Raw genomic sequence first — 24,314 nt, 5'->3', positions numbered from 1 at the left:
TGGTAGCGCTAGGCCAGTGGGACCGCCGGGACCCACGTGCACTCACAAGTTGTTCTGCGCATGGGCGGCAGTATCAGACCGGGGCGCCCAAAGGCGCCACGCGCCCAAACGCTCCCCGGCTAAAGTTCATCCTGATGCGCCCACGTTGTGCGGACAAACCCCACCGAGTCGAGGGCCACGCGGTCAGGAGAACCTCGTCCCTTCCGGTCACACTGTGCCTATCGGCCGGCCTCGAAGACCGAAATTGTGACGGTGTCACCCGCCGTGGGCGCTGGCAGGGTGTACTTCAAACTAAGCTTAAGTGTCAAGTGTTAAGTTCCTCCTTGCCCTCGCAAGGGAAAGGCTAGGGTCAAGCTCTTCCAAATTTCCAAACACTAGAAATCGGACGTCTCAAATTAATTAATCATTTGTTAATACATCTCAGTCGCCCGCGACCTCTCTAGCGCGGGCGTCGAACCAGCTCATTTCCGGGCGACCGGGCCGATACTCGGCCCGGCCGTGGCCGAAGCCGTTGATTCCGCCGTAGCACGCTAACGCGTAGGCTCGCGCGTCCCCGGTCCGCCGGGGCTCCGCGGGTGTCCTACCGTGCCCGGCACTGCTGATCTCTCAAACTTCCGGGAGTAGGTGCCGGTGCCCGGGGACGGAGTTCGCTGTCTAAACATGGTAGCGCTAGGCCAGTGGGACCGCCGGGACCCACGTGCACTCACAAGTTGTTCTGAGCGTGGGCGGCAGTATCAGACTGGGGCGCCCAAACGCTCCCCGGCTAAAGTTCATCCTGAAAGCGCCCACATTGTGCGGACAAACCAAGTCAAGGGCCACGTGGTCAGGAGAACCTCGTCCCTTCCGGTCACACTGTGCCTATCGGCCGGCCTCGAAGACCGAAATTGTGACGGTGTCACCGAAATTGTGACGGTGATGGCAAGCTACATCTAACAGGGTTGTGTTAATGGGGCAGATTGTGGGTAAGAATGGAGGATGAGATGAGATGGTACATCACTATGGTGGGGTACCAATATAACTTCCCGTTAGATAGCCCTTGAAAACTCTTGACTAATAATTATATTGTCTCTCGTTCCAACATTGCCTGTGTGGACATGCTTTATCTCCAGAACCCAGAAGCATGTCCTCATCCCTCGATGCAAGATCTTGCTGGTTTTTGGGACTTGCTGCAGCTCCCCATTGAAGATGTGCGAGCACGCTTTGCCTCCCTGAGGAGTATGCGGGCTGCAGGATGGGTGATTGTGACCCCACCTGACCAGGTAAGTGCATGACTGCAAAGAAAATGAAAGGGATGGGGAGGGGGAAGTGGATGGAGAAGGTTTATAAGACCCAATCCTGGATATAGCGCTACTTTACTTAGTATATTGTTGCGGATCTCAGCGCCGGCCTTTCCCCTTACCAAGGGGGGATTAGTCCCCTTGTCTTTTACTAGCCGACGGGACCCGGGACCTATGACGTCCTTCCCGGACAGCGTTAGATAGGGTGTTAGGACTATGAATTCGCTATTACCTAAGTACTAACACTGACCGGAAACGAGGAAATAAGCCCCGCCCGAATCACGGGTGTTAGTGGAAACGCCGAGCGGTAGCGACCCGTGACCCGAGCCGTTATCAAGGACTAACCCGATCCAAGCGGTTCGTAATCGTGCCACGCTTACCCAATGAAGGAAATGACTGAAACGGTCGAATTTGGGAAGAAAAGGAATAACACAATTTATTTACACTTTGTACAATAAAGAAGAAGAAGAACACACAGTGCAGCCTTATACAGTCTTAACTTATCCCTGGACAAACGGGCCCGTCACACTCTCAGACACACTCACACGGGGTTTGTAGTTGACCAGGTCGATGGTCCAGGGATGCGTCCAGGCAGCTCACTCTCCGGTCCCAAACTCGCACCGCGAAGCAGATGATCAGACGGCAGCGGCCAGGAGCTCTCCACGTGTCGTCTGGCGCACGGGATTATCACAGGGCAACAGTAGGCTGGCTTTGCGGTTACACTCGCGGCTCAGCCGCGTACGTAATAAACGGATGACTCGCAATCGTTCAATTAGCGCGAACAATGTGCTTCACCCTTCTCAACTCCACTGCAGCCACTCTTGTTGCACGAGTCCTGCTGGCAAGTCCTCATAACCCAACTTCAACACCGCGCATCCCTTTCTCATCTCCAGTGGGGGGCCTCGCGCCAATGGTTTTATTACCACGCCCTTGGAACCCTCTGGAACTCACCAGACATTTCTTGCCACGCCCTCTCTAGCCATGCCCACCGAGCTCTGGTTGGTTGTTGCCCTTACCATCACCGCCTTCTGACGCGTTGCTTGACACGGCCACACCCCGACCTCGCACTCCTCCCCCTTTTCAGGCCTACCTCGTGGTTACCCGACTAGTTCGAGCAAGCAAACGGCAGCTAACGCTGCTGGTGGCCAAAGCGTAACAAACGAGGTGGATTAGCCGAATGGGGCGCGGGATCGAGTTTGCCCATAGATAGCATTGGTGGAATTGAAGGGCGGCTGCAAAATGAAAGGACCTAAGCTTATTATTTCTTTACATAACGCAGATGTCACTAGGGAAATGGCCTACTCTTACACATACTATGACATAACTAATTCTAATGGGCCTACGTGTTGCTTGTGGACTAACTATGGTTGGCAAACTTTTAACCTTTAATGATGTTATATTTACACTCTCAAAACCGCAACACTTCCCCCCTTCCTTCGCCAGGCTCGTCCCCGAGCCGAACCCACACAAGTGAGCACGACTGGTTTTGATGCAAGGGTCAGGACTACTTTTTAATTTACGTGTGACACTTAGGTGTGGTTTCCCTCGACATTTAATCTAACATCCTGTGTGTGACAGTTTTACAACACTAAATATGTCCCACCTACTGCGTTGTGTACTAACTAACAGATTCACACCCACAATTAACCGAATTATGGAAAGAATTCTCAAACTATACATAAAGCCTTTGGGGAGCATGTTATTTACAAGACTAATCTACTTATTTACAGTTCTACAACCCAGGACCTGTTCTTTTTGTGGGAAAGAAAATTTGAGAAGAGAAAGAAACACAGAATGCACTGCACTGCACCAATACACCGTAATAAATGCACCAAAATGCACAATCATGCACAATCATCAAAAATAATCACATTTCATAATAAATGCTTGCTGCTGGGCTGCTGCGTCTTGGCTGCGTCTTGCGTCTTCGTCTTCGGTGTGCCATAATAAAACCTGAGATCTTCCTTCCTGACACACCGGAATAAATAAAAAGTGCACAAACCGTGTCCGTTTTTTAATTATTTGCAGGGCCATCTTATGGTCCATCTGCGTGACTTTTATGCCACTTAAGAACACAGTGGTCCGCAGGAGCAAGATCATGTTTGCAGCAAAGGTCTGCTCCAGCAAAGGTGCCAGGCCACAGAACGTGTGGTCCATTAGGTGTACTGGTGCAGCATGAGGTAGCAGAGTGCAGCTGTATGGTGTAGCAAAGTGCAGCCGCACAGCTCAGGGTTCCTGCACACTCCCCTCAACAAAAATAATGGGTCCATGGGTGGGGAGGAAAAACAAAGCAGAGAGTCAGTGGAGGAAAGGGCGCAAGGGTACACGTCAATACAAGGCAATGCAACATGAGGAGCACGGGAGAGCGAGCGGAGAAAGCTCGTCCCTAGCCGTTCGTAACCCCCCCATGTCAGCCTACACTACCCTTGCCCTTCCCCATATTTACACTTTACAAATTCGTCTCTACGTCCTGTCTTTTCTATCCCCCATCTACGCCAAATTCGTTTCCAATCCCTCCCAAGAAGGAAGAGATGGACTATACACAATGTCAAACTCACGTCAAGATGCGTCTTTACCTTCCAAATCATTTGCAAAACCCGGTGTGGAGTTCCGTCTCCTTGGTGAGTGGATGCGGATGGTGTGAAGAGATTTCTTATCCTAACTATACTCTAATTGACATTAACTCATTTAAACTACCCGGGGTCATGCCCTGCCAATCGGCATCTTTAAACTATGCGGTTCTAAAAACCAATTCCCATTGACCCACCCTGTGGTGCCTCCCAAATTTGGGGTCTCACTACCCCCAATTTTTCCTACTGTGCCTTCGCACAATTTTGGGGCTGGGTCGTGTGGCTCTACCAGCAGGTCTACCTACCTGCGCACCTCCGCCACTGAAGTCGCCACCCGAGCTTACCATACTCCTTACAACTACCCGAACTCGGGGAAGGCCCCTCCTGGCTCTCTCACCCCTCTGATGCCCTCTCTGGCATTAGGCTACCCGGGTCCTCTCCTAGGATCCTCAGGCCCCACGGAACACTACACTGAACTCTACCTGGCTCCAAGAGCCTACCTGCGGCCTCACCTGGCCGACAGACTACCAGTGGCGGAGTGCCCGAATAACCATACGTACCAATTAAGCCCACACGCCCAGCCATCTCCACAGACTTACGCACCCATCAAAGCAACACCTTGCTACTATCTGCACCACAGATGTCAATATCCAACAATTTACCTACTCCCTCTACCTACTTTTAAACTACCCTCCCCGGGTATTCGTGAAGGGTCCATCTTCCCCCATCCACTCCTTCGCACCATGCACTCCACACCACTCATTCCACACCACTCACTCCACACACCATTTATTCCACACACCTAGTATTCTCACCATTTATCCACTTGCACCCCATGCAAGTCAATCACTCAACACCATTACACATGTCCTCAATACTCCATTCATACATCACTTCCGGTCATCCCCGACCAATGCCTCATTTGATCAAGCCCATGCACACAGTGGTTCCCATTCAATTCCTCATTTGCTCAAGCCCAAGACGCACCCACAATTACACACACACAGCATCATCTAACTAGCTGCTTATCCCCCTAATACTTGTGCTTTCCCCGTCTTCCCTTACACTAAGCACTCCCCTCATCATTATCATCCATCTAATCTGACTACGTCCCCGCTACTTGTACAAATGTCTCTACTTAAATCTTGTCCCTACTGTCATTTCTCTAATCCCTATCAATATCCTTGCCCGCCCTCGGCTAGTTTACACTGCCATCCCCATAATCTATAGCTCATGTGCCCCAAAATGTGAGGAATGGTCAAACGACCATCCCTCCACACCGGGCCCTACTCCCCAACACGATCACCCCCCCAGTCCTCTCGCACTATGAGCCCCCGTCATTGGAGGTACTGGGTCCTGCCTCGGCCTCTAAAGCCGAGGCGATCCATGAGGGCGCCTGCTCGCCGGTGTAGGGTCTTACCCGGTCGGCGTGGACGATCGGAGTGAGTGCTCGTGACCCTATTTTGATTTTAATGACCACGTCACAAATTTGCTCCAGGACGACCCCCGGGCCTTGCCAGGGTGAGGTGAGTTTGGGACACCTACCCTTCCGCCTCCAGGGATTGAAGAACCAAATCTTCATCCCCGGAGCGTACTGACTCCCCTGGTTCCAGTGGTCGTACCTGTGCTTCATCTTGGCACCCGCCAGCTGAAGCTGGCGGCATGCGAAGGCGTGTACCCTCTCCATGCCTTCCTCCAGGTGACGTGCAAAGCCCTCCCCCAGCGGTCTATTAGTGGACTCTGGCACGGGACCGCATAGCAGGTCGGCGGAAGCCCGCAACTCCCGCCCATACATCAGCAACGCTGGACTGCATGCGGTGGCTCCGTGCTGGCTAGTTCGGTAGGCCATTAACAAATACGGGAGATGTTCGTCCCAGTCGTCCTGACGGGTGGTGGTAAACAATGCCAGTTGTTGAACCAGGGTTCGTTAAATCTTTCCACCATCCCGTCAGATTGAGGTCTTAAGAGCATTGTTCTTGTTTTCCTAATTGACAGGAGCATGCACACATCTTTTAATAATTGGCTTTCAAAATTTCGACCCTGGTCGGTGTGCAGCTCCTCCGGAATCCCATGCCTACATACAAATCCTTCCACGAAGGCCTGTGCCACCACCCCGGCTTCTTGGTTGGGGAGGGCATAGGCCTCCGGCCACTTGGTGAAATAGTCCATTACAACGAGGATGTACTTGTTACCTTGGCGGGTGCGGGGTAGTGGTCCTAGAATATCCATAGCCACCCGCTCAAGGGGGGCCCCCACCTGGTGTAATTGAAGGGGGGCCCTCATCCTCCGTGCTGGTCCCTTTTTCGCAGTACAGGCGTCGCATCTCCGACACCAGTCCTGTATATCGCGCCCCATATTTACCCAATAGAACCTCCGGTGGACCCGAGATGTTGTCTTTGTCCTGCCCAAATGGCCGCCGGAGCGGGTACCATGCACCTGCTGTAATATTGTGTTCTTAAATTTGTCTGGGACTATCACCAGCCAGGAAGTTCTCTCAGAGGGAATCTCCACCCATTTGTGATACAAGATGTTACCTTTCAATTCCAGGGTTTGCCACTGAGCCCAATATGCCTTTGTTGGCGCCCCGAGGGGGGTGACCTCTTCCCCATTAGGTCTTTTTCCCAATCGAACCCATTCGTACACCGGTCCCAGTACGGGATCCTCCCGCTCGGCCGTGCTCCAAGCCAAAGTTCCAAATTCTTCATCTGCGGTTAGTGGCAAAATTGGCCCTCTCACCCGGGTTGCACGGACTACGAGGGCAGGGGTGGAGTCTGCCAATTGTGCCCTCTCCTCTTGTCTCGCACAAAATTTACAGTTTTCCCCCAAACAAGGACGTCGAGAGAGTGCATCGCCATTCCCATGGGCCTTCCCGGCCCGATGGGTCACATTAAAATCGTACTGCTGCAACTTTTCCAACCACCTTGCAATTTGGCCCTCAGGTTCCTTGAACCGGAGGAGCCATTGCAGGGAGGAATGGTCAGTTCGAACCAGAAATTTCCGCCCGTACAAGTACGGGTGGAAATGGCTCATGGCAGCCAGCATAGCCAATAACTCTTTGCAAGTGACGCAATAATTTCGCTCGGGCCTACTCATGGCCCGACTATAATACGCGATCACTCTCTCCACGCCCCCCTGTGTCTGGGACAAAACTGCGCCCAATCCTTCCTGGCTTGCATCCGTGTCCCGGGTAAATGTCCCGTCACTAGTGGGGTAAGCTAGAATGGGTGTGGATGTCAAACACCCCTTCAATGCTAGGAAGGCCTCTTGGCACTCCCTTGTCCAATTAAATCTCGTCCCCTTCTCTGTAAGCCGGTGAAGGGGCCGGGCCAACTCCGCAAATTTTGCCACAAAATGCCGGTTGTAGGAGCATTGACATCCACACCCATTTCGCTCTTTCACGAGCCTCGATCTTGTATTTAAAAAAAAAAAAAAAAAAAAATCCCAAAAATCCCCGCACCTCCTTGATAGAACGCGGTGCGGGCCACTCCTCTGCCACAGTAATTTTGCCTGGGTCTGTTTTTACCCCCTCGCGACCAATGACGTGACCTAGATAGGCCACCTCTCTAGCAAACAAAGTGCACTTACTCGGGCTCAGCTTTAGCCCTGCCAGTCTGAGGCAACCAAACACCTGGTCCAAATTTGCTATGGCTTGGGGGAATGTTTTAGCATGCACCAGGACGTCATCCAGGTACACCAAGCATGACTGCCATGGCATGCCGCCCAGTACATGCTCCATCAATCGTTCAAAGGTGGCGGGGGCGTTACACAAACCAAACGGCATCACAGTGAACTGATACAGCCCCTTACCTGTGGAAAATGCCGTTTTCTCCTTCCCTGCCCTATCCATCTCCACCTGCCCAATACCCACTCTTGAGGTCCAAGGTTGAGAACCAATTTGAGCCCGCAACGGCATCGAGGGTATCGTCAATTCTTGGCAGGGGATATGAGTCTTTGAGTGTCACGTTGTTCAGTTGGCGATAGTCCACGCAGAAACGCGTGGTCCCATCTTTCTTTTTGACCAACACAACAGGTGACATCCAAGGACTTCCCGAGGGCTCGATGATACCTGCATCGAGCATTTTTTCTACCTGCTCGTCAGCTTCCTCCCTCTTGCTCCAAGGGAGCCGTCGGGCGGGCTGACGAATAAGCCGGGCCTCACCGGTGTGGATCTTATGTTTCACCAGGCCCGTACGTCCAATATCCTCGGAGGACAAGAAGATATCCAAATGGGTTTCAAGCAATTTGTGGAAGGCCTCCCTCTGGGTATCCTCCAACTCTACGCTACTTCGATTTACCATCTCACAAATGGGATCGGGCCAATTCCTACTATTCTCTAAAGACTCCCTCCGGGGCCGGCTCGGCTGGATGTTCTCGCCCCTCACTGCCGCGACTTCGTTAACTGGGGTGCAGCCGGCTATCTTCGTGCCCCGTCCAAAAGTGCGTGGTTCCGTACTAATATTAATTACCCGGACGGCCACCACTGGCCCGTCCGTTTTTACGAGGGTGCGGCCCACGACTAAACCCGGGATGGACTGCGCTGCCACCGGTTCGACCAGGCCGCAGGACTCCTGCCATGTTGGGTGAGCTAGCCATCGGGCCAGCACTATTGCCTCGGCCCTGGGGGGAATGGTTACGGCCTCAGAAGCCTCCAGCTCCGTCCTCTCGGCCGTGCTCACCCCTCCCAATGGCAGCTCATCTATTCCCATTTGCAGGGTCCCCCGGCACAAATCGATTTTACGACCGCTGGCAGTCAACAGATCCAACCCGATTAGGCATGGTTCGCACACTTCTGCCACCCAAACTTCTATCTCCCTCTTTACCGACCCCAACTTGAGGGTTACAAAACCACGCGCGATGATGGGGGCCGTTACCCCGGTAGCCAGCTGCAAACTATGGTTTTCCAGATGCTGGATTTTATCCCAGCCGTCTGCACTCGAATTAAGGATCACAGGGCTGATGATCGTGGCGCTAGCTCCTGTGTCCACTCAGGCGTCTACCCCCACGCTGGCAATTGTGCACCGAATTGTCAAGCTACCTGTACCAATTTGGCCACAATAGATGACCTGTCGCATCAATGAGGGCTCTTCACCATCCCCTACTACCGGAGGGGAAGGGGGGAGGGGGGAGGGGAGAGGGAAGAGGGGAGAGGGAAGAGGGGGGGATGGGAGGGTGAGGGATGGGAGGGTGAGGGATGGGAGGGGGGGGGGGGACCCGGCAGAAGTACCCGGCATTGCTGGGCGGGGGAGGGGAGGGGAGGGAGAGGGGAGGAGAGGGGAGGGGAACGGGGGGGGGGAGGCGAGAAGAGGGGGGGAGGGGAGGGGAGGGGAGGGGAGGGGGAGGGGAGGGGAGGGGAGGGGAGGGGGGGGAGGCGAGAAGAGGGGGGGAGGGGAGAAGGGTGGGGGAGGGGGAAAAGGAAGGGGGAGGGGAGAAGGGGGAGGGCGGAGGGGGAGGGGGAAAGGGAGGCGGAGGGGTAAAGGGGGGGGAGGGGAAATGGAGGGGGAGGGGAGAAGGAGGGGGAGGGCGGAGGGGGAGGGGGAAAGGGAGGCGGAGGGGTAAAGGGGGGGGGAGGGGAAATGGAGGGGGAGGGGAGAAGGAGGGGTAGGGTGGAGGGGGTAAGGGGAGGGAAGGGGATGGCCAGTCAACAATGACGTTGCAGTTCTCATGCTCGGAGAGCAGCACAACAATCGGACATAGTCCTGCATATTCGCAACAGCACGAAGCGGATTTTGGAGACTCACCGATCCTGTGACGTCCTCCAGTACCGGTGTTGCCGGGCGGGGGAAGGGAGACCCGTACATTCCCAACCCGTACATTCGCCCTCTCGACTCAAGCTCACTCGGACAAAAGCCTCGCACAAATTACACCGTGAAGGCCCAATGGTCATGTCTATGCCACAAATCACGGGCGCACTGAATTGAAAATATATAGAACGCTCATACTCCATGAAAAGTGAAGCCGCCGTGTCGCCATCTTGGTCAGCACGACTCGACCAACTCGCTTCGCGGATCTCGTTTTGTGCGGCAATAAACTGCTCAATCGGTTACGGAAGGGTTGTGAAAAGACGTGTCACAGCTGTTTCAAAGACATTTAATTCATATCGCACAAAATCGATACAAAACACGATCGCATAAAAGGTGAAAAAACGTGTGACGTGTGATGGGATGGAACATCACGTGATCGCTCTGAGTGAATCAGTCTGGCGGCGGGAATGGAACATCACGTGATCGCTCTGAGCGAATCAGCGAGCTGCTTTGGAACCGGCTGAGATTAGCGGGTACTTCGCTGAAATGCGCTGAGGTAAATATGAATAAAAAATATGGATCATCAAATATTTTGAGTTCGGCCATGTTCGTCCCAGGCTCAATGGCCATGTCTATGTCAAATATCAAGCACGTAAGCCTCTCCGTTTCGGAGTCTTTTTTTTTTTTTGTATACTGAATCGAGGCTCGTGAAAGAGCTAACATTTATTTCACAAACAAATCAACCAGACAAACAAAATATACAAAAAGAGGGAGCGGAAGACCAGATGGGGAGAGAAGGGGAAGCACACAACCACAACATTTGAGAGCAGGGAGAAGTGTGGGAGGGAGAGGGCTTGGGGGCAGGAGGCGTGGGAAGGGGGGGGGGGGGTGGGAGAAGTATAAAACACAAGGGGACCGAAATTAGCGGGGGTAGAAAAGATCAAGGTTTTGGATGGGGGAGGATAAGAGATGGTGGTGAACAGCTGTTTTAAAGACCTGGAGGGTGGAGTGGGATTGAAGAGAGTGAGGGAGTTTGTTCCAGAGGCGGGAGAAAAGAGGAATGATGAAGGAGTGAAGGTGAGCAGAAAGTCTTGATTTTGGCAGTTTAACCATAAGAGGGTTGCAGGCAGATCTTGTGCGACCTGTAGGAATATTTGGGGGACAGAGCCCAGAAAGGGCTGGGGGGGCAAGGCCAGAGAGGAGTCGGTAGAAGACGGAAAGACCACCAACCTGCCTGCGGTGAGTGAGTGAAAGGCCCTTGGAGTTAGCTTCATCGCGGGAGATTCCAATGATTCTGAACGCTTTGGTTTCAACAGCGTGAAGACGGGCTAGGTGTGAGGCAGGAGCACCAGACCAGAGGGGAGAGCAGTATTCCATAGAGCTGCGGATGAAAGCCTTGTATGTGGTGAGGAGCTCAAGTGTGCCAAGGAAGGACTTCGCACGACGGAGGATGCCCAGTCGGCGACTGACTTTGGAGGCCAGATTTGAAATGTGGTTTTCCCAGGAAAGATCATGGCAAATAGTGAGACCCAAAAGCTTGAGTGACAGAACTTCTTGGAGAGGATTATTCAGAAAGTGGATGGGAGGGTTTTCCAGTCCGTCTTTTCGGAGAGACATCGTAAGAGTGTGAGATTTATCAGGATTGAAAGACATGTTCCATTTGTTTGCCCAGTCTGTGATTTTGTCCAGGTCTGCAGAGAGTGAGAAGGCTGCAGACTGCCGATCTGAGGGATGAGGAATGGAGCGACAGAGAGTAGAGTCGTCAGCAAAGAGATAGAGAGGATTTTCAAGAGAGGTCAGAGAGATCATTGATGAAGACCAGAAAAAGCACAGGGCCAGAACACTACCTTGGGAACTCCAGCCTGAACAGGAAGAGGAGATGGAGAGAAAACCCATTCAGGGCCACACGTTGACTACGACAGAGAGGAAGTCGCCAGCCATGCGTGGAGATTTCCATGGATACCAAAGGAGGAGAGTTTGGTGAGCAGAGCAGGGTGCCAGACCGTATCGAAGGCACGTGAAATGTCAAGGGAGACGGCTCTAATTTCCTGTTTGGTGTTGAGGACCTCCATCATTGTTGAGAAAGCAGAAGCAGCATGTCCAGAGTAGAGTGACCAGGTCTGAAACCAAATTGATGATCAGAGATCAAGCCATTGGAGAAGAGGAAAGATTTCATATCTGAAGCAATGATGGATTCCATGACTTTGCTGATAATTGGGAGAAGGCTGATTGGTCTGTAGTTGCTGGGATCTGTTTTTGCACCTTTTTTGTGCAAAGCGGTGATGTTGGCTGATTTCCAAGCAGATGGCAGATGACCTTGAGCAAAAGAGAGGGTGGAGAGAACAGAAAGAGGGAGTGAAAGAGCGGAAGCACATGATTTTAGGACCCGTGGGCTGATGCCGTCAGGACCAGTTGCAGAATCAGAGTCGAGGGTTGACAGAAACTTTTCCACCTTGTCAGGAGGAAAGGACACAGAGTCCAGGAGCAGCTGGGTACGACTGGGTACGGTGGGTACAGAGAGGGATGGGTTTGGGACACAAGATTTAGAGGCAAACACAGAGTTGAGGCATTCAGCTTTTTCACGTGCGGAGTCAGCCGTTAAGCCGTTTGATTTAAAAACATAATTTATCATAATCATAAAATCATAATTAAAAAACCCCTTCACCAAGTCTATCGGTAACATTACACACACACACACAAACTGTGTTTTATATATATATATATTGTTATAGATCGCGGTTAGATGTTATAGACCGAGCGGTGGTGTAAGACCGCGACCTAACAAAACTCACCCGATTCACCCAGACTTTGGCCGTATCGCACCCCAGCTGCTCAATGAGGGAAAAGACGAAAACGACGCAATGCAAAGAGGAAAACGAAGGCAAAGAAAGGTTTGGAAATACGACTGAATTTATTGACTATTTACACACAAGCAAAAAGAAAGCAGTCACGTTTATTTACAAGCACATAAGACGCAGGTGACACAGGGAAAATACTAGCTTATACAGACTTAATTAACCCAGGACAGAACAAACAAAAGACGGACTCACGCGGGGAATTGCAGGAGGTGGATGGCTGGAGGTGAACGCTTGGTGGAGCCAACGCGGAGCTTGGTGGAGCTGAACGCTTGGTGGAGCCAACGCGGAGCTTGGTGGAGCTGAATGCTTGGTGGAGCCAACGCGGAGCTTGGTGGAGCTGAACGCTTGGGGGATTGGTGTGACGGGTTCTCTCTCCTTCCTTAGTCCCACCCAGTCCAACAACTTCCTCTCTTGCTTCAGGACTCTTTCTCTCTCTTTCTTGGTCCCTCACTCTTTACCACCGACTCCTCACCGCAACCAACGCAACCACTTGACCACCACCTCTACTGACTGACTTCACCACTCTGCACTTGACGACCGACTCCCAACCAACTCAGACCAACTCAAAGTCCAACTCCAGGCCTTTCTGTCTTCTGCTCTCCTCTGTAAAAACGCATCTCTCCCTGGACACGCCCTTGCCTTGGGTTATATAGGCCCCCGCCCCTCAACCTTTGCGACCCTCCCCGATCGCACTTCCTCCGCCCTCTCTAGCCGAACCCCTGGCTCATGGTTGGTCGAGTGGGGCGGGCTCACTCCTCCCCTCTATGACGAGGTGGAGACACGCCTTTCTTCCCCGACTCGAGCCTCGTGGTCAATGGCGGTTATTGGAGGGAAAAACCGACCAAAATGCGGAAGGCGCTTCGAATTGCAATTGACGGAAAGGGGGGAATGGAAGGGAATCTATCTCTTTCACTGCTGCAATGGAGTATTTCAATTAATGGAAGACACAGCCTTACGCTAATACACATAATAAGGATATAACTGTCAAAAGAAAGGATATATCGTGTCCTGCATGTATGTTTTATGGACTAACTACGGAAACGCCCTTTGACCTTTATACAACCACAAACGGAGGGAGGAGGGGTGATATTTTACAACAACCTTTTACAACAACATTTTACCACAACAACAAAATAAAAAAACATTCTCATATCCACAACACTGCACCCTCCTCCCCTTAGGCACGTCCCGGGCCTATTACTTTTACCTTAGTGTGGCACGTAGGTGTAGTTCCCTCTACTTTTAACCTGACCCTGAGTGCGACAGTTTTAAAACATAAATAAATGTGTCCCGCTGCTCCATTGCACCCTGCCTAACAGACTTACGCCCACAGTTAACCGAATTGCGGAATGGTCTTCAAACTATACACTGACGGTGGGAAGCATTATTTACACTGACGCTATTTTTATTTACAAAACTAACCCAGGACCTGTAATTGTTCTTTCTGGGGGGAGACAGTCTGCTCTGCATCGACGCACCATGAACGCACCCAAAAACGCACCAATACACACCCAAGCACCAATCGGTGCAGTCACCATTGTTCAATGAATGTTCAATAAAAATAAAATCAACAACCCCTAACCCTGCAGGTGTCTCTTGCTCTTCGGCTCCCCCTGCTGGTGATTATTATTTGTCTTCCAGATGTTGTCATTTTCATTTTGCTTTGCTTACTGGCGGCCTATTTTCAATAAAGTGTGCCCAATGTGTCCCTTTTTTATTTTCTTTTATTTATGGCCCACAGGGCCGACTATGTGTGGTTCACCTGTGGGGCATCGGTGCCCTGTGGCCAAGGTCCGCCAGCAAGATTTCGGGCCCTCCTGGCCGGTTCCAGCAGAGGGGCCATGCCCCAACCCATGGGGTCCATAAGTGGTGCTCGGCCACAGGCATGTGGTCCATAATGTGGTGCATCGATGCAGACAGCTGGTTCTGGGAATTTCGGGCGCACAATGGCCGACCCACGCACGCTCCCCTCGGCGCCCAACGGCGCACAGGTCATGTGGGAGACAAAAGGGGAAAGACAATTGAGCGAGGGGTAAGGTCACAAGGGTACACATCAATAAGGCAATGCAAGGCGAAATGCGTACGGAGGGCGAAGTGAGAAAGCTCGTCCCTACCGTACGTCACCCCCCTGTTACCTAGCCCACCCTTGCCCTTACCCCATATGTACAAAACCTACACATTACCAATTCGTCACTACTGTCACGTCTTCCCCATATTTCCCCTATACCAAATTCGTCACCACAATCCCTCTACTTCAAAAATTTGCCATCATCAATTCATCATCAATCCTCATAAGGAGGAAGAGATGGAATTACGCACAATGTCACACCCACGTCATGATGCGTCTCACATTCCAAACATTTGCACAGTAAAAATAATTAAACATGGCATGGTGTGGAGTACCTGTCACCTCAGGTGAGTGGATGCAGATGGTGCGAGGAGATCCTTCATCCTAACTATCCTCTAAATGATTTTAACACACTTTACACTACCCGGGGTCTTTCTCTGGCCAAACCATTGGCCCTCTTACACTATGGGTTCTAAAAACCAATTCCCATTGGCCAAACTGTGGTGCTTTTCAATTTGGGGTCTCACTCCCCCGATTCATCTCCCGGTGCCCTCGCACAATTTCTGGGCTGTGGCGTGTACCTCTCCCAGCGGGTCTACCCACCTGCACACCTCCACCACTGCAGTTGCCTCCGAGCTTACCTGCTCCTTACCCTAACCTAACTACCTGGGGAAGGCCCTCTGGCGCTCTCCCCACTCGGTGCCCTCTCTGGCACTGGGCTACCCGGGTCCGTCCTCCGGATCCTCGGGCCCCATCCACAACTCTACCGGCTCCCAGAGCCCACCTGCGGCCTCACCTGGCCGACATCCTCACAGTGGTGGAGTGCCCAACCAACTACACACACTAACAGGCTACACGCCCAGCCATTTCCACAACACTAATGCACCCATCCACAATACCATTCTGTCACCCGCACCACAGATGCCAATATCCAACCACAATTTACCTGTACCCTCTACCTAACACTTGCACTACCCGCCCCGGGTATCCGTGATGGGGTCCACTCTTCCCCCATTCACACCTTCGCACCATCCACTCCACTCCACAATTTCCACCATACTCACTCCACGACCATCCATTCCAATACTCCATACCATTTATTCCATACACCTGTCTTTCATTCACCTGTCGTTGCACACCTGTGCAATCCTACCTGGTGCCACCTGCACCCTCCTCCTCTTCCTGGACCAGTTGGTCAACACAACACACAATCACCACTACTCCCTCATACACTGCTCCACACACCTGTCCAGTTGCACACCTGTGCAATCACACCTGTTCAATTCTCACACACACGGCATCATCTCAGCTAACTACTCCCTTCTGAAACTTGCGCTTCCCAGTCGTCCCTTTAAACTATTGCGCTCCCTCGTCATTATAATCCACACTAATCTACCTGCGTCCCCACTACAGGTATCAGTCACTAACTAACCTTAACGTTACCTAATGTCAATCTCTTCTAGATCCCTACAATATAACCTAACCCACCCGGGCTAGTTTTCACTGCCATACACCCCATAAACTATAGCTCCTTTGCCCCACGTCTGTGAGGGATGGTGGATTTGCCATCCCACCACATCGGGGGTCTCTCACTATCAATTTTGTACACCTAAATTCCAACCAATCAAAAATTTGCCAATCACTACTCATCATCTGCCAATCATTACTGCCAATCCTTTGCCAATCATCAAATTTTGTTTTTCTCTAATTTTGGGTCCAAAACACTATCACTATCACGATCACCATCATCACAGTCCGCTATATCCTAGCCTCGGTGCGTCATGACATCATTAAACTCGGCTTCGTAAAGCCGAGCAATGAATTCGGGTGGTTTGGTTGCCTGCAGGTTGAATCCGTCCGGCTTTCGGTTCAAGGGAGGTGGTTTGGTTGGACCGAGATTCCACGCACCATCTCGGCGCGGCACCTTGCGGTCCCGGGCCCGATGGCTCCATCTCCCCCGGTCGGAACCCCGTCCCCACGAGGGGGCACCGTTCCGCCTCCTCCCACTCGCCCTTGAACCGGACCGGTCGCCTCGCCCGACAAAGCCCGGACTCGACCGTGCGGGGCGGGGCCAAGCCCGAATCGGCAACGACGCTTCGAAGAGAAGCGACGCAGCATCGACCCGCGCCGGGCCTCGCACCCAACAAAGCACCCCCCCCTCGCACCGAGCGCTCGCATCGGCTATCCGTCGCCCTAACCACTACCCTGGTTACCGTCGACGCTTTACTTGCATGCTTACAAGCATACGCTACCCCTTTCACCCTCACAAAACCTGGCGTTCCAACACCGTCCGTACATTCCACCAACGCTCTCTCTGTTACACACCACACCTCTTGCGCACACTTCGGTCCACACCTCTCCTCCGTTACGTCCTCCGTAACACTCACCATGGGCGTGCACTCCGTATTGCTCTCACTCCCTGTGTCACACCCCGTACACACCGACGTGCATTCTCGCTCGCACTCGGTTTCACTCCCACACTTTATAACACACCCACTCGCCGACGCACACTTTTTCCTCCCACGCGTGCCATTTCCACTCACTCGGGACCCTTCACCAACGCCCGGGTGCTTCCTCGATCCCAAGCGCGCGAAAATTCTTTTGTCGCTAAACATCCTCTTACAAAATCTCCCCGCACAATACACAACAGCACGACTCACCTGGGGGATCCTTTTCTCCACGCGAACCTGCAAACTTCCATTCGGGTTAAGCACAGCATCGTGATGTGAGCAGGGACTTTGTACATAATCCATTTCTCCCTGCAATTCCCGGGCTACCTCCGTCATCTCTTCAATTTTAATTATTCCCGCTACTGCTTTTTCTTTATTAACCTCGGCGACCGCTGGCTTTAATAAAACACCCTCCTCTACCTCAGCGGTCGCCGGCTTTCGCAAACCCCGTGTCGCGATTTCTACCCCCGTCATTGTACCCGCGCTTTTCTCCGCTTCGCTCAACCAGCGCTTTTCGACTCGCGTTACCTCCTCGTGCACCCCTGGGACCCTTTCGCCCAACTTGCGGTCTCTGTCCCTCTGCTCCCTTTCCTCCCTATCGGCCCTCATTCCGTTTATTGTTGCTTCAATTTGCTCACTGTGAGCCTCCATTTCCTTACTCAATTTCTCCCCGTTTATTCTCAGCATCTCGGCGAATTGCGCCATGAAGGCTTGCATTTGGACCACCGTTGGTAGTACAAAGGGTGCGGCCGCAGCTGCCCCCTCAACCACGTGCGCGAGGCCGCCATTTTGTGCACCTGATACACCCTCAACCACACCTTCTTTACTCTCCTCCACCATTTTTTTTCCTAAGTCCTGGGTCGATTCTACCCCGTCTATCTCTCCCACCGGCATCCCGTCGCCTTGAACAGCCATGGCGCGATTTCAAAATTCGGGTTTTGCTTTAAAAAAACAAATTTCGGCAGCTCGTAATTTTGACCAAAATTTTTTTTCTAGATGTTTTAAAAATTTGGTCCGGGCCCTGAATCCCACTCCCAGACACCAATTGTTATAGATCGCGGTTAGATGTTATAGACCGAGCGGTGGTGTAAGACCGCGACCTAACAAAACTCACCCGATTCACCCAGACTTTGGCCGTATCGCACCCCAGCTGCTCAATGAGGGAAAAGACGAAAACGACGCAATGCAAAGAGGAAAACGAAGGCAAAGAAAGGTTTGGAAATACGACTGAATTTATTGACTATTTACACACAAGCAAAAAGAAAGCAGTCACGTTTATTTACAAGCACATAAGACGCAGGTGACACAGGGAAAATACTAGCTTATACAGACTTAATTAACCCAGGACAGAACAAACAAAAGACGGACTCACGCGGGGAATTGCAGGAGGTGGATGGCTGGAGGTGAACGCTTGGTGGAGCCAACGCGGAGCTTGGTGGAGCTGAACGCTTGGTGGAGCCAACGCGGAGCTTGGTGGAGCTGAATGCTTGGTGGAGCCAACGCGGAGCTTGGTGGAGCTGAACGCTTGGTGGAGCCAACGCGGAGCTTGGGGGATTGGTGTGACGGGTTCTCTCTCCTTCCTTAGTCCCACCCAGTCCAACAACTTCCTCTCTTGCTTCAGGACTCTTTCTCTCTCTTTCTTGGTCCCTCACTCTTTACCACCGACTCCTCACCGCAACCAACGCAACCACTTGACCACCACCTCTACTGACTGACTCTTCACCACTCTGCACTTGACGACCGACTCCCAACCAACTCAGACCAACTCAAAGTCCAACTCCAGGCCTTTCTGTCTTCTGCTCTCCTCTGTAAAAACGCATCTCTCCCTGGACACGCCCTTGCCTTGGGTTATATAGGCCCCCGCCCCTCAACCTTTGCGACCCTCCCCGATCGCTCTTCCTCCGCCCTCTCTAGCCGAACCCCTGGCTCATGGTTGGTCGAGTGGGGCGGGCTCACTCCTCCCCTCTATGACGAGGTGGAGACACGCCTTTCTTCCCCGACTCGAGCCTCGTGGTCAATGGCGGTTATTGGAGGGAAAAACCGACCAAAATGCGGAAGGCGCTTCGAATTGCAATTGACGGAAAGGGGGGAATGGAAGGGAATCTATCTCTTTCACTGGTGCAATGGAGTATTTCAATTAATGGAAGACACAGCCTTACGCTAATACACATAATAAGGATATAACTGTCAAAAGAAAGGATATATCGTGTCCTGCATGTATGTTTTATGGACTAACTACGGAAACGCCCTTTGACCTTTATACAACCACAAACGGAGGGAGGAGGGGTGATATTTTACAACAACCTTTTACAACAACATTTTACCACAACAACAAAATAAAAAAACATTCTCATATCCACAACAATATATATATATATATATATATATATATATATATATATATATATATATATATATATATATATATATATATATATATGTATATATATATATATGTATATATGTATATATATATATATATATATATATACATATATATATATATATATATACACACACACACAGTCGTGGCCGAAAATATTGGCACCCTTGCACTTTTTTCAAAAACTGACAATTTTCTCTAAAAATAAGTTAAAATTGACAAAAGTATTTGGTCTCCACAATTCTTTATTTCACTGTTAATATTACAGAACCTTTATTTTTCATTCAGAACTTAATGTATCCTTTTAAATCGGAAAATAAAAAGAAATGCCATTGACAAAACGATTGACACCCCAGACTTAATATTTGGTAGCACAGCCTTTGCACAAAAAAGGTGCAAGGGAGTTGAACTGAATAGATTTCTGCATCAAAGATCAAAGGACAGATGTCATGTCAGGTAAAAATGTGATACTTAAGAACAGTTGAAGGGATTTGAATCAAACTCGGTGCACATACGTATAATGATGTAATAATGCTTACGGAGGCATATTGGTCGACGTCAAAGACTCCCATTCTCGTTGTTTTGGGTTTTTGTGTGTGGAGTTTTTTTGGGTGTGCAGATTCTTTAACTTCTATGCCCACCTGAACAACTGGACGGAATGAATTTTAAACTAGTGGTTTTACTTGAGGTGTGAATGGGAAGGTTTATGGGGTTAAAGAATCGTAGTCCTGGGGTTTCAGGGTGGGGGGTGACCATAGTTTTCCGAATGTAAATGTTTATCCTGTCGCGCTGCTCTCGGTGGGAGTCGGTATTACAAATCATAATTTAAAAACTCCAATTCTGGGGAAATTAACCTGCCTCTAAGGATGGGTTCTTCACTGGTGTTATTAAATCCTTCACCAAGTTAACTCATTCACTAACTCTCCTTTATACCAAACAGAGCTTGAACAGACCTTCCTCCTCCACACCCACTCCCTCCTCACCCCCAACCTTCCCTCCCCGCCTCTTATACTTCCCTCACCTTCTCCTGTGATTGTAATTGGTGAGTAGTTTTGATGTTTTTTTATCATTTGCTCAGCTCGTGCTCACACTTTGAAAATCTCCTCCAGGATCAGAAGAAGAAGGTCGTGAGTGCAGCTATCAATAAGCGCATCAAAAGTCATGTTCCCACCAGCAAGGGGCGCACCATGCCAGGAATTTCTTCAGAATCTGCCGAGAGGCATAAACAAGAGGCCAGGAAGCGATTGCAGGCCGCAAAACAGGCCGCAAAACAGGCCGCCGTGGCAGCCGCCACAGCCGCAGCGAGCAAAGCATCGAACCGTCCTGCACCTGCCACAGAGAGTGGAGAAAACATCGAAATTTATATCCCAGAAGCACAGACTCGTCTCTGATTAAATTAGTCTTTGCCTTCCTATATTCCCTTTGTTGCTCTCACTTTGGAATCCTAACGAAAAGTGGCTTGTCGAAACCTTTCATCATCCTCTCCAATTATGGTACTCGATTTTCCTGACTTCCTTTTCACCATACGTGGAGCCAATTGCACCACTTTGCTTGTCTTGTCATGCTGTGGAGAGATGGGTTGTTTTTTTTTAAATTATTGTCTGTCTCCGTCTATGTTTGAACCTGTCTTGTAATGTTGTGGAGATGTTTTTTTATTATTATTGTCTGTCTCCATGCTGTGGAGAGATGTTTTTTAAATTATTACCTGTCTCTGTTTGTCTCTCCACCTGTCTTGTCATGCTGTGGAGAGATGTTTTTTAATTGTCTGTCTGTCTGTCTATGTCTCCACCTGTCTGTCTATGTCTATGTCTCTGTCTATGTCTATATGTTGATCAAAAAAAAAACAAAAAAACCTGTCTTGTCATGCTGTGGAGCGATGCTTTTTAAAATTATTGTCTGTCTCTGTCTATGTCTCCACCTGTCTTGTCATGCTGTGGAGAGATGTTTTTTTAAATTCTTGTCTGTCTCTGTCTATGTCTCCACCTGTCTTGTCATGCTGTGGAGAGATGCTTTTTTAAATTATTGTCCGTCTGTCTCTGTCTATGTCTCCACCTGTCTTGTCATGCTATGGAGAGATGTTTTTTTAAATTCTTGTCTGTCTCTGTCTATGTCTCCACCTGTCTTGTCATGCTGTGGAGAGATGCTTTTTTAAATTCTTGTCTGTCTCTGTCTATGTCTCCACCTGTCTTGTCATGCTGTGGAGAGATGTTTTTTTAAATTCTTGTCTGTCTCTGTCTATGTCTCCACCTGTCTTGTCATGCTGTGGAGAGATGTTTTTTTAAATTCTTGTCTGTCTCTGTCTATGTCTCCACCTGTCTTGTCATGCTATGGAGAGATGTTTTTTGTTTTTTAATTCTTGTCTGTCTCGATGTATCCACCTGTCCTGTCATACTGTGGAGAGATGTTTTTTGTTTTTTAATTCTTGTCTGTCTCGATGTATCCACCTGTCCTGTCATACTGTGGAGAGATGTTTTTTTTAAATCGTCTATCTCCGTCTATGTCTCCACCTGTGCTATCCTGCTGGGGAGAGATGTTTTTTTATTCTTGCCTGTCTCAGCCTCTCTTTCTCGTTATTGCCCCCACCCTCCCCCCCCCCCCCCCCCCCCAAGACAAAAAGACCAAACTCTTTATTTTTTCTATTTGTGGTTTATTTCTGTCCAGAGCTCATTCTGGCCTTGAATTAGGGAATGATCCCCTTGACATTGCTCATGGATTGATGGGTTTTTTGGGGGGGGTTTTTTTTTTGTGTGTACCATGGCTGTTCGAGCATAAAGTTGACGAACGAGGCAGAAAACTACTGCAATGATCTTTTTAACTTTGAATTGACCGGAAGCTGCACTAAGACATCTCGAGGAGAGATGGTGATGCAACTTTCCTGATGACATCAAGGCTCTTTTCTGAAACTGTTTGTTGTTGGTTTATCTCCACAACGAGTCTCCCGATCAGTCACCAGTTCTGCTCTCTTCTCTTGACGAAATAGGCCTGTGTGTGCAAGCACTCATCCTCGCCCCCTCTCCGCCCCCCTCCACCCCATCCACATGTCCAAACGCTCGTCTCCATGCGAACCCATCTACTCCACCATTTCTGTCATAAGGAAAGTGGAGAAAAGATTCAAACACAAAAAAACCACTTACTTGTGCGCACACAACTCTTCTGTTTTAATATTTAACTTTATACGGTTTTTTGTTCTTGGTGCATACTTGCAGCCACTACATTTGTCTTTTTTTTAAGTATGAAGGACTGAAGTACTATATTTAACTGTGGTTTCAACTATTTAATAATAATATAAGAAATAAACCTCAACGTCGATTATAGAGGAGCTGTACAGTGTGTTTGTGCTATTAAGGTCTCCATATGCCCCATTGTGATGGTCATTTCACTTACCTGTACTGATGGACTTTACACACTAGATTGTATTGGAGCATTATCCTAAAATGTCAATTTGGTTTGAGGACCATCGTTCCCTTTTCTCGTCACACACACACACACACACACACACACACACACACACACACACACACACACACACATCTTTATGTTGTACCTCTGTGGTTTGCACATCGGATGTACATTATTTGACGTCTTTGGGAAAGTCTGCCATGTTTGCAATTTCTACTTTATGAACCGATGCACAACCTCTTTAAAATGGATCAACAATGTCACGTGATCCACATTGATTTCCTTCACATGAAACTTTACTCCATATTGACTTCCTTTACATTAAACTTTACTCCACATTGACTTCCTTCACATTAAATTTTACTCCACATTGACTTCCTTTACATAAAAATTTACTCCACATTGACTTCCTTTACATTAAACTTTACTCCACATTGACTTCCTTTACATTAAACTTTACTCCACAATATGAGGAACATCATTTCGAGATTGTTGAAATTGGCACTTTTTCTCCATTGAGTAAAAAAACATTGAGCAACCTGTTAGGAAATTCGAAGCTCGTGGTACCCTTTCAGGTTGAGGTTGAAGGTTTTGTATCCGGTTGGCACCCTAAAGCGACCCAATAAGGTATTGTTTTGATACCCTTTTTCATTCCATTTGTAAATATTCCTTTTCCTTCTCGCACTTGAGTTAACATTTTAGTTTCGTGCAATAAACCCAAGTCTTTATTCTAACTGGAGAAAGTCCGTGTTCTTGATCTTTCACCACTTTACGAGGTCCCTCTGTTTACAGCCCAATAATGGACCAGAGACCCTTTTTAACTGACACTCTTATCCTGTTTAAGCAAACGTCATTTTAAAACCACTTGGTGCTTACGTATGTTCATTGACCCTTTGCTTTGTGGACTCGTATTTGGTACCTTTGTATAAGAAATAAAGTCCGTTCTGCATTTCCATGGTCGTACCTGTTGTGTTCCTGAACTTGAACTGCACTCGCGTCGGTTATAGATCCAAGATTTTCCTTGTCAAATTAGAGCTACTTGGTCTCCAAGACCTTTGCGCATAGCACAATGGAGTTGTGCTCTACACTATGGGCTGGTGCCCCAGCATCACCCCTGTCGTTCCTGGGTTTTGTGAAATCTAAAGCTTTCAACATTATTGGAATGTCCCGTGATGAGGCCAAAGCGCAATAGTCTGGCAGATATGTGGAGTAATTGTGGGTTTTGACGTACAAGTATGAAACTTGGCACAGTTAGAGTATGCCCCCAACAACATTTTCAGAAATGGAGCCACCCAGAAAAAGTCATATTTCAGCCGTGGCGGCCATTTTATAAAATGGCTGCCAAAACACATTTTCACCTTTTAGGAATTGTTCCTTAGGTTGCAATTAAATTAACTTGGAGGTGTCCATTTATCACATAATACCATCCCAGAATGTTAGCCTATTGCATATTGCATGTAACCTGGAAACTGAATTGGTCCAACAGTTGGCAGCGGAGGTACGGAGTCAGCAAAGTCAAATATTTTCACCATTGTTGTCACCGTTTTTAAACATATTCCCCCGCCTCC

General features: G+C 49.7%; 1 protein-coding gene across 3 annotated transcripts in view; it reads left to right on the top strand.

The window, feature by feature from the left end:
* LOC137412957 (disks large-associated protein 1) overlaps nt 1-23,699 on the top strand; it is a 68,908-nt gene extending 45,209 nt beyond the window's left edge. For 2 of the 3 annotated variants that reach the window (XM_078767351.1, XM_078767350.1), the window contains exons 6-7: nt 1,110-1,259; nt 20,457-23,699. In XM_078767351.1, coding sequence (XP_078623477.1) covers nt 1,110-1,259; nt 20,457-20,738 — 432 coding nt within the window. In that variant the 3' untranslated portion in view covers nt 20,739-23,699. The remainder of the gene's footprint in view (nt 1-1,109; nt 1,260-20,456) is intronic. The other variant, XM_078767352.1, reaches the window with a different exon arrangement.
* Nucleotides 23,700-24,314: the final 615 nt, after the last annotated feature.

Source organism: Myxine glutinosa, chromosome 13 (assembly GCF_964187855.1).
Source record: "Myxine glutinosa chromosome 13, kmMyxGlut1.1, whole genome shotgun sequence".
NCBI lineage: Eukaryota > Metazoa > Chordata > Myxini > Myxiniformes > Myxinidae > Myxine > Myxine glutinosa.
The sequence above is the reverse complement of the archived record's forward strand: the minus strand, read 5'-3'. Positions and strand labels throughout refer to the sequence as shown.